The 9776-nt window shown below is 39.5% G+C and overlaps 6 protein-coding genes across 6 annotated transcripts; all 6 read right to left on the reverse strand.

Annotated features, from left to right (window-relative positions):
• Positions 1-391: 391 nt before the first annotated feature.
• TM35_000431770 (serine/threonine-protein phosphatase 4 regulatory subunit 4) lies at positions 392-2752 on the reverse strand (the record flags this gene model as incomplete). Its single annotated transcript, XM_029030076.1, has 1 exon — positions 392-2752. One exon carries the CDS (start codon positions 2750-2752, stop codon positions 392-394), a length of 2361 nt encoding a protein of 786 aa, XP_028878675.1.
• A 198-nt stretch (positions 2753-2950) lies between these two features.
• On the reverse strand, positions 2951-4513 carry TM35_000431780 (ATPase domain protein; the record flags this gene model as incomplete). Its single annotated transcript, XM_029030077.1, has 1 exon — positions 2951-4513. One exon carries the CDS (start codon positions 4511-4513, stop codon positions 2951-2953), a length of 1563 nt encoding a protein of 520 aa, XP_028878676.1.
• Positions 4514-4783: 270 nt separating this feature from the next.
• On the reverse strand, positions 4784-5518 carry TM35_000431790 (uncharacterized protein; the record flags this gene model as incomplete). Its single annotated transcript, XM_029030078.1, has 1 exon — positions 4784-5518. The coding sequence occupies one exon, from the start codon at positions 5516-5518 to the stop codon at positions 4784-4786; it is 735 nt and encodes a 244-aa protein (XP_028878677.1).
• Positions 5519-5842: 324 nt separating this feature from the next.
• TM35_000431800 (uncharacterized protein) lies at positions 5843-6658 on the reverse strand (the record flags this gene model as incomplete). The annotated part of the gene is made up of 1 exon (XM_029030079.1): positions 5843-6658. One exon carries the CDS (start codon positions 6656-6658, stop codon positions 5843-5845), a length of 816 nt encoding a protein of 271 aa, XP_028878678.1.
• A 389-nt stretch (positions 6659-7047) lies between these two features.
• On the reverse strand, positions 7048-7686 carry TM35_000431810 (putative glycosomal membrane protein; the record flags this gene model as incomplete). Its single annotated transcript, XM_029030080.1, has 1 exon — positions 7048-7686. One exon carries the CDS (start codon positions 7684-7686, stop codon positions 7048-7050), a length of 639 nt encoding a protein of 212 aa, XP_028878679.1.
• A 510-nt stretch (positions 7687-8196) lies between these two features.
• TM35_000431820 (putative ankyrin repeat family protein) lies at positions 8197-9381 on the reverse strand (the record flags this gene model as incomplete). Its single annotated transcript, XM_029030081.1, has 1 exon — positions 8197-9381. The coding sequence occupies one exon, from the start codon at positions 9379-9381 to the stop codon at positions 8197-8199; it is 1185 nt and encodes a 394-aa protein (XP_028878680.1).
• Between the last annotated feature and the right edge of the window lie 395 nt (positions 9382-9776).

Consider the following 9776-nt stretch of genomic DNA (forward strand, 5'->3'; position numbering starts at 1 on the left):
TTTTTTTTTTTTTTTTGTCCTTCTCTTCCTTGGTTTCTTTTCAGCGCAGCTTCAGCAGGTGACAGATGTGGGACGAGAGTTTGTCAGAAGCAGGTGTGAAGAAAACAAACTTGATTGAACTTGATATAGCTTCTAGGGGACATACAGATACATCAGAAAGGGGTACGTTTCCATAAAGTCATTTTTCACTTTGTGAAAGAAATCATTGACAGCAAATACAAACAAAAAAAAAAAGAAAAAAATGGAGGACGTGAAATTTTACAACTATTCTCATAGTGTCACCTTATTACGTTACACGTCAAGTGGATGTCTACAGCTTTTCAACTTTTATCTTTTTTTTCTTTTTTTTTTTTTGTTTTTCCTTCCACCCTTTCCATTTTGTCCATCTACACTACTGTAATCTCTTTTGGCGAGTCACGTTACTAATAGTCGGTGAATGTGCTTTGGGTATAGAACGTGTAACGTGCTGTGTTGGACCCTTCAGAGTACGTCGGCCAACAACAGCTTTGCGCACCGACTCTGCCTGTTCTTTTTCCCGTTCCGTTTTCAATAAGTCACGAAGTTTTGAGCGTCGCTCTGCCTTATCAAATTCCTTAGCAACATCTAACAATTGTCCCTCCGCCTGTTCACGGCGTCTGTCTTCCCTGTTATCCTCCTCAAGTTTAGCTTTACCGGCATCACGTTTCAGTTCGCGATCTCGCCGTTCTATTATATCCAGACTCTCTTGTGCTACAGCTCGTACTTCACTACTTTCATCCATTTGTAACCGGTGTACCATATCTTGATACTCCTCAAGTACACTACCTGGGGCAATAGGTTCAAGCACTTTGCGCAATGATGGAAGTAAACGCGCTAGTTCTAATCGTACTAACTCCATCTGGTCATGTTGTAGCTCAAAACAACATTCAAGCATCCTTTCACGGATGAATCGTCGTGAAAATAACTCACATGCAGCCCTCACATAACGTAAATATCCTTGACGAACAAGACAAGAAGGGCTATGAGCATACTCATTGTTTAGCTTGCTAAAAAACTGTACCTTATTGTTTACATTTGACAAGCTCGCACCGATTTTAACGCACATTTCGGCGCAGCGATTTTTGAGACAAAATGCTCCGTACCGCTCATACTTAAGAAGAATAGGCAAGAATTTATCATACAAAGTAGATTCTTGCATTTCTTTATAATATGATAAAAGAATATTCAGTACGTAGTCCATAATTCGCCAGTCTCGTTCAGCACGCACAACAAGTCGAAGTAATACATCTTCCATACTAGAGAAGAACGCCACACGATCAACTAATTTGAGTTGTCGTACAAAACAATCAAGTAAAGTAGATGTATTAACAGAAAGTGCATTTAGAACACTCTTTTTAGAATCTCCCAATAAATCTAAAAAAGGTTTACGAAGATGTACTGCTGCTTTATCACCAAGAAGAGAAACTAATTCATGCAGACCAGCAGCTATACTTCTTCGTACAGGTTCAGAAGGATCAGTAGCAAGTGCCTCACAGCAGGGAGCTAAATATGTGGGAAATACTGAAATAGGTAAAGACGCAGTAACAGAAGGCAAATTGTAAGCACACCTAAGACGGGTTGCATCATCGCCTTTTAAAGCGGCATTTTGATAAAAATTTGCGAATAACATAACATCTTCGTTGGTTTGAATATCCCCTTTAATCTCCCAAAGAAATCGTCCAAATTCGCCTACAATAAGGCTTACCACTTCCTCTGGTGGATTAGATATAAAGGTTTTGATAATAGGATACAAATGTTCTCGACGGTACGCAGGACCAAAAAATTCCACTAAATCAACTAAACAAGAAAAAGCTGCACGAGAAACAGTTTGATCTTCATCATTAAGTAGCTCAAATAATTCTGGGGCAATTTTTTCCTTTGCTTTATCTACACCCAGTGAACGAGCAACAATGCCTAATTGCTGGCACATGTGACATCTAACTCCTACATTGGTATCTTGACATAATGCCAAAACTTTGCTTAATAATCTTCGTTCCACAATATCACGTGGTAAGTGAGAAGAAACGGCACCGATGAGATCACAACTAAGTTCACGCTGATCCTGCGGTTCCACATGTTCTGTTTTTTTAAGTGCCAAAGGCACCACGTCGTTTTCAAGATGTTTGATGCTAAGATAGTCAACAAAAGAAAGGAAAAGTTTATTCCATGCTATACGAACCTCTGCTGTTTTGACGCTTAGCATTGTACTCGTCACCATCATTAGTTCTCTTGCAACTGTATTATTCAGCAATGGAAGCACCTCAAGCAAAGCTCCTGGTGCGAAACACTGTAACTCTGGATCTTGAACCCACATAAAATCCACGACAATCATTAAAACTTGAGATATACTTGCCATGTCCAAGCCAATTAGAGTTTCACCTAGGCGCTGAAACAAAGACATCTTCTGACCTGTGCTTCCATTTTCCATAATATATTTTGCAGCTTCTTCAACAGAAAGGTTTTTTGCCTCCACATAATTTTGCACTGCCTCTTCATTTTTCAGTGAGGCGTTAAGTGCATTGAGTTTATCCAAGGCCGGCAGTTCACGGACCAGAGCAGTGGGGTCGTCAGGATCACCCTCCACCAACGTATCATTCTGAACAGAGTTGGTGGCGGGCGCCTGGCCCACAACACCAGACGGACTGCTCCTTCTTCGTTGTCGTCCCTTCGCGGATGAGGGGCTGCTAGAATCCAACAGTTGCAATCGAAGCTCAAAGGGGGACTTGTATTCCATAGACCACCAAACACTGATAACAGAAGAGAAAGAGAAAAAAAAAAAGAAGCTCTATAGTACAACTACACAAGGGATCACATAATGACAAGAGAAGCAAAAAAAAAAAAAAAATATCAAAAAATAAAATAAAATAGAGATAAGAAAATTAAAAAAAAAAGGGGGATTGAAATTCTCTCTTTTCTTCTTTTTTTTTATTATTTACAAGGTGCAAAACTCATACTTTATACGTTTTAATACGGTGTTCCCCATAAGAGCGGCACATACAAGATCCTCCGTTGGCATACGAATTGTTATTGTCATTCCGCTGTTTTCATTTTTTCCCTCCTCTGCAGATTCAAGTTGGTGTTCTAACAACTCTCGAAGAAATAACTTCAACGATGCCGCTGTACACCCCTCCGCATATGCTGCAACAAGTAGACTCAATTTATCCGCTGTAGAGTTTGTAGCATCATCAAAAGACGTAAAAAAGTCAAGCGACATTTCTCGTCCTGCCTCAAAACTTAAAAGTGGCACATATAGAACTGTCTCAAAACGTCCCTGTCGCAGTAGAGCTGTATCAAGTGTATTAGGTGAACTGGTAGTAGCGATGACGAGAATGCGTGTGTTATCTAGAAGGCCGTCTAGTTCACATAGAAGCGCCGCAAGCATTCGCTTTGTTACATCCAAGCCTGAACCACTACCACCATCGGAGAGAGAACCACGGGAGGTACCAATAATATCAACATCATCTAGAACAAGAACAGATGGCGTGCGGCGTCTGGCTTGCATAAACACATCACGCAGACGCTGTTCACTCTCACCGAGGTACTTGGAGAACAATGTAGCACAGTTAACAAAAAAAAATCTATCAGAGTATAACTCCGCAAGCCTCATCACTAAAGCTGTCTTGCCACAGCCTGAAGGACCATGCAACAAAATACCAGTTGTAGACGCTAAAGAAGCAAGACGACCAAAACCTGCCTGATCATCTCGACCTATAAAAAGCTGAACAAATGTATGTATCCGCTCTGAGACTGCATCAAGACCATAAAGTTTATCGCTACTAGATAATACCTGATGTGCTAATGATGACTGACCGACAGCATTCAATAAAGCTGCAGTATCAGTCGGCTTAGACGCAAAATGTGTGAACCTAGCATGACATAGAGATAGTATGAAGGCTCTATGTGTTCGAAAACCTGACGCCAATTCAGTACTCTTCTCATTAGCATTAGCACTAGCACACTTCATAAAGATATCCCCATCTGGGAGAGAACGAAGATATCGGCGTGCAGCTCCTGAAGAAAGTTCTCGTAATTGGTACGTTATAGGACTTCGAATCGCTAAAAGCCACTCTGGCACATGATACATATCAGTCGATGATGTTACCAACAGACAGCGTGGTGATCTAAGCAAACGACGCACCATCAATTCAAGACGATGCGATAATGCATGAACACGAAGAAGATAATCAATAGCATGGATATCATCCAGAAATACAACTGTCCCCTGAGGATAGACTAAATTCATTGAATTTTCACATATATCATGAGATCTCAAAAGATTATAATTAATAACAAACAATCGCGCTTTTTCAACACACCATGTTGTTGTTTCTGTATTCGTTTCATCTATACTTGGCATACCATCTATAATACTCATACCATGTGCTGCAGCACCTTCAAGCACTGCACGCATAGTAGTAGACTTTCCCGACCCATTTGGTCCACATAAAAGAAAAAAAAAGGGCGACAATCCCGAATCTGAAAGAACACGGCGCATGTCTGTTATGATGACTCCATCAACAGACATAATTACTATCAATAAAAATAAAAACATAAAAAAAAAAAAATAGAGAAAGAAAAAAAAAAAGAAAAAGGAAGGATAGTATGGGTTAATAAAATAAGTACAAATTGTCTAGCCGCAATAATACCGAAGTATCCAACCTTCTTCCCACAGAAGCAAAAGAGAAGATATAGAAAAAAAAAGAGAAGGAAAACATGAAACTCACACACACGAGCGCAAAACAAAAAAAAAAAAAAAAAACATCTTTCAATCCTCTTCCTCCTCTACATCAAACTCCTCCTTGTGAATTACACCGTAGTGGTGTAAGACTCGTTCTACAGACTCTAACGATAGTTCATTACGTTTCGAAGTCCAGCTTCTTAGCTCAGTGAGTTGTTGCTGGAGTTGTTTATTTTTGTACAATAAGACACAGGGAAGATGTCGGTCGGGAAAGTTCTTTATGGTTTCGGTTGAAATCATAGAGAGAAACTTTACATCACGATGCCGCTGTGCCGCTACTTTCATGACAGAAAGAAGTTTTTCACAATCATTATTACCAGGTTTGATGAGAAGAGCTACAACCCAGTTATTTGCAGAGGCTTCTGTAACTTCAGTCGTGTAATCTCCACTTGAGATATGACGAAGAACACCAAATCGTTGTGCCTCCTGTTGTCGCTGTAGTTCTGCTAAACGCTTCCTACGAAATGCCGCTAGAGCCTCATCATCATCATCATCACTACCTTCTCCTGTCAAAAGGTGATCTACACCAGACTCTCCTTCCTTCTGCTCTGTATCATAACCCCCTCGTTCCATTTTGTCACGCACGCGCTCTTCGTGGGGATCGTATGCTTTTAAACATGTGTTCACATTCTCATCAGCAATCTTTTGCGCAAGAATACCGAGTTCATTAGTGGCGTACTTTCCTACGCGATTGCCGTGTTTATATTGAATATCCTCCCACTCTGTCGTGCGTATACGCTGATCTGCTGTCCTCTCTACCATTTTTCACGATATTTTTCAGTCACTAATGATATTTTTCTTCATATTAGAAAATAAAAAGAAAAATAAAAAGAGAGTGTAAGAAATAAAATTTCAAAAAAAAAAAGTTATAGGGCCTAATATTTCCTTTAATGGGGTGACAAATTCGACACAGAAACATCCATTCAAAGATAGAGATAAATCCAGATATATATATATATATATAAACAAAAACAGAAAGAGAGAATACATATCATTACTCAAAGAGAAATATAGGAACATCAAAACTTATATAAAAGAGTGAATGTAGTATGCAATAAAGCATATAGTTGAAAAGCAATAAATTATCTAAAAAGAAACTGATCCGAATTTGCTGACATTATGTAGTCCTGGTACGTATGTATCTCCTGCAACCATCGTATACGTATTCTGAGTTGATGACCATACAGGAATAGGACCAGGAAAACGGCTGCGTGCGGCACGAACAGGTGGAAGTTCATTTTTGTAGACCTGATTGACACACTGTGCATACCGTCGGTTACAAATAGATACATGTGAATGCGGACCGTGGAAATGAGGTTTTTGTACGACACCAACAGTACCATCTTCTGTGTACGCAAACCAAAGTCTTCCCACTTCTTCCAACTCCTTCTCAGTAGGGTCTCGTCCTTTGTACTCACGAAAGGCTTTCTTATATGCTTCTCTTGCAGTCTTCGTCGGTGTGTCATCAACTTGTTCACGTTCAAGTGGTTTTTTCACTGCGGCCTCCGCGTATCGATGAACAAAATCTTTTTCTCGTCCTGTCAGTTCATTGCGGTCACGGGTCTCACGAAATGGCTCCGAGCGTGGCAGTGCACCTCTGAAGACAGTATTGTATTTCTTGAAGTACGTAGAGCTTGAGGCCTGCATAGTTCTTTCCTGGTTTGCCTCCTTCTCCGTGAGAAAACGCTGCATCGCAGATTCATCCTGACTGTAGTGTGTCTTTGTTGCCCGTGAGATTGTTGTTTCGAATGTGCATTGCGGGAGATCAGCCGCTGCCACTGTTAATTCCCTCTTTGGCAGTGTCTCACTGTGGCGTTGAAGCTGCGCTGCGCCGTCCAGCAGGTCGATACGGCAACGGTCCTTCAGCGTAGAGGTTTCAACAGCTTGGTAGATGGTTGTCATCACTTTGAATACACACACCTGGAAGTCCTACACCACAGGTGAAAATAATAATGCAAAAATAAAAAGAAAAAATAAAGAGAAAAAATAAAACATAGGGTAAAAAAAAAAAAAAAAAAGTACGTACATCGATATTAGTACATATATTTATATACATATTTAACTACTTGAATAAAAAGTACTGCAAGAGGCTGGTGTCATTGTAAAGTGAATACCACTAAAGGATTATCATTTCATCCCTGCCTACTCTCCTATATTCATATTCTGTTTAACTATATATAAAGACGCCATTATCGCATCATAAGGAAATAAAAATAAAAATAAAAATAAATAAAATATATCACATGCAATATATACAAGAAGAAATAACTCTCCTATCACATCATTACCAATTATGATGTTTTGGCTTTAATGGTGGCCGCACGAAAACAGTCTGCGCAGCTCAATAAAACACTAACCAAAGTCAGCAAAGATTGCCAAAAAAGATTCATTTCAAATCCTGCAAAACGAATAGTAGAAGCTGCGGTCAGCAAGTCGCATAGATTTTGAACGAGTGTAATGTAACGCCTTTTATTGTTTACAGTATAACGATCGTACCGTAAATCATATAAGCTGAGCATCACAGCTGCAAAGAATCCCCAGAAAAGTCCAGCACGAGAGGCACGGGCAAAATCTTGAGAGACATCCGTGTATCCTTGAAATTTAATCCCAAGAAAGGCAACATTATCACAAATCTTAAAAATACCATCACCAATAATACGAGCTAAATAGATAACATCTCTTATACCAGAGGGGTCTTTTTGGAGGGTATTGTATACAATTTGAAGATTGGATAACCATGACAACAATCGCAGGAGGGACCGCCCTTCAGAGGCAGAGTCAGCAAAATCAAGAAGTGATTTTATTCCACAAAAACAAAACAAAAGCTTCATTAATGCACCACTACCCTTAAGTAACTTATCCTGTCCATCAGTGGTCGACAGACACTTCGACATTGCCCTAATTATCACCTCTTTTTCAAAGGTATTCATCGAATCTCTAATTCCTTCAACAAAAAAAAATCCAAAAAAAGTCTGAAAGGTTGTGTAGAAAAGAAAGGGATAATTCATTAGACACATGTATATACATAGACATACATATTTTTATTTATAGTTATCACAAGAAAAATTTAGAAGTAACAACGAAAAAAAAAGGACGAAACAAAAAATAAAAACGGAAAAAACGTGTACATAAATCAATGAACACATAAACGTTTACATATATATTATGTACGCGCTGGAATATTCATTTTTTTCGTCGTTCATCTATTTTCTTTAAGTCCATATTAAGTCCCCCAATAGGCTCACAAAGCATTCAAGAATGCTACATCTAGAGAAGAGGAAACCAGTGTTCCTTGTTGGTGTTTTTTTTTTTTTTTTTTTTTCTTCTTCTTCTTCGTATTTTTGTCCCTCAACTCTGAGGTTAACCGCACGGGGGAAGAAAAGAGTCATCCTTAAACAAAACAAAAACAAAACATATTAAAGGGTAACTGTGTATGTACCTTAATTTCCCCTTCGTCGACGGGCCTCTTCCTTTGTAGTTAAAAGATCTTTGTTCTTGGGGTCAAGACGCAGTCCCTGGTCGCAGGTTTGAAGTGCCTCATCGATCTTCTTCATGGCAAGTTCAGTAGCAGCCTTACGGAAGTATCCCTTAGGCCATTCAGGGGCCAAGACGAGGCATCGCTGGGCATCCCAATATGCTCCCATGTAATGTCGTTGATTAAAATAAGCTGCAGCTCGATTACTGAAGTACACATGATTTTTGTTATCCATATGTATTGCCAAAGTATAGAACTTTGCAGCTTTTACGTTCTCACCACTTTCAAAAACTTTGTTCCCCTGGGCCTTAAAACGGGCAGCCTCTTCCTTCCGCTTTTCTTCAGTAAGAACAGGTTTTTGCAACTCCTTGAGTGCGCTATTATTTCCAGCCTTCTCTGCCAGCATTACTGGTGTCTCACCACTTTTATTAACAACATTGGGATTAGCCCCAAAGCTTAAAAGAAGCTTTACACATTCAGTATTCGCATGTTCAACAGCAATATGGAGTGGAGTAGAAAGATCTCCTTCTATAACTGCTTCTGGGTCTGCACCATGCTCAAGCAAGAATTCCACTGCTTCAACTTTCTTCATAAAAAGTGCAGTAAAGAGGGCTGTTCCACCATGAACATCTTTAACATCAATTGGGAGCTTGAATTCATAAATCATTGCCCCAATACAATTTGGATCTCCTGAATGAGCAGCCCAATGAAGTACAGTTCCTGTTTCACAATTTAAGTGAAGAACATCAGCACCAAGTTCCACCAAAAGGCGAACAGTGTCCACGTAACCCATTGATGCCGCAAAATGAGCAGCTGTTCCTCCTGTAGGTGTTTTGAAGTTTACATCAGCACCAGCATCCACCAAAAGTCGTATGGCCTCATTTTGATGACCCTTTGCTGCCATAATCAATGGTGTGTTGCCATCATAATTCCTGAGCTCCAAGTCTGGGTGATACTCTAACAACATGCGAATCATGTCGAGATCACCATTGAAAGCAGCAAAGTGAAGCGCTGCGAAACCACCAGCCTCAACGGAATTTATAAGGTCAGGTTTTTGCTTCAGAGCTTCTGCACATTTGACAGTGTCTTTAGCCCGAGCAGCGCGAAGGAACACCTCCACCTCTTCGGAAATACGTGTACCGTCATCCATTATCCCCGAGTAATGCAATTCAGTCGATTATACGAAGATAAATCACAAACAAACAAATAAACACTACAAGATCAAGATTCAAATAAATAAATAATTGAGCCTACCGTGCACCGCACACAAAAAAAAAAAGGCTGAAGAAAGAAGAAAAAAAAAAAAAAAAACGTAAAAGCAAAGGGAAGAAGAAAGGAATTAAAAAAAAGATCCTCGAACAATAATAATAATAAAAGCATCAAGATCTGAAGAGAAAAAGATAAAAAGATGAAAGAAAAAGAAAAAGATAAAAACAAAAAAGAAAGAATGATGATGTGTAATGTTATGGTAACACACTTTTCCTACAGCACTTTCGTTACCTAATTCATCGTGAATTCTCTCAGTTAACCACCCATTTTCTAAAT

The sequence above is a fragment of the Trypanosoma theileri genome (genome assembly GCF_002087225.1).
Source record: "Trypanosoma theileri isolate Edinburgh chromosome Unknown TM35_Tth_43_V1, whole genome shotgun sequence".
Classification (NCBI taxonomy): domain Eukaryota; phylum Euglenozoa; class Kinetoplastea; order Trypanosomatida; family Trypanosomatidae; genus Trypanosoma; species Trypanosoma theileri.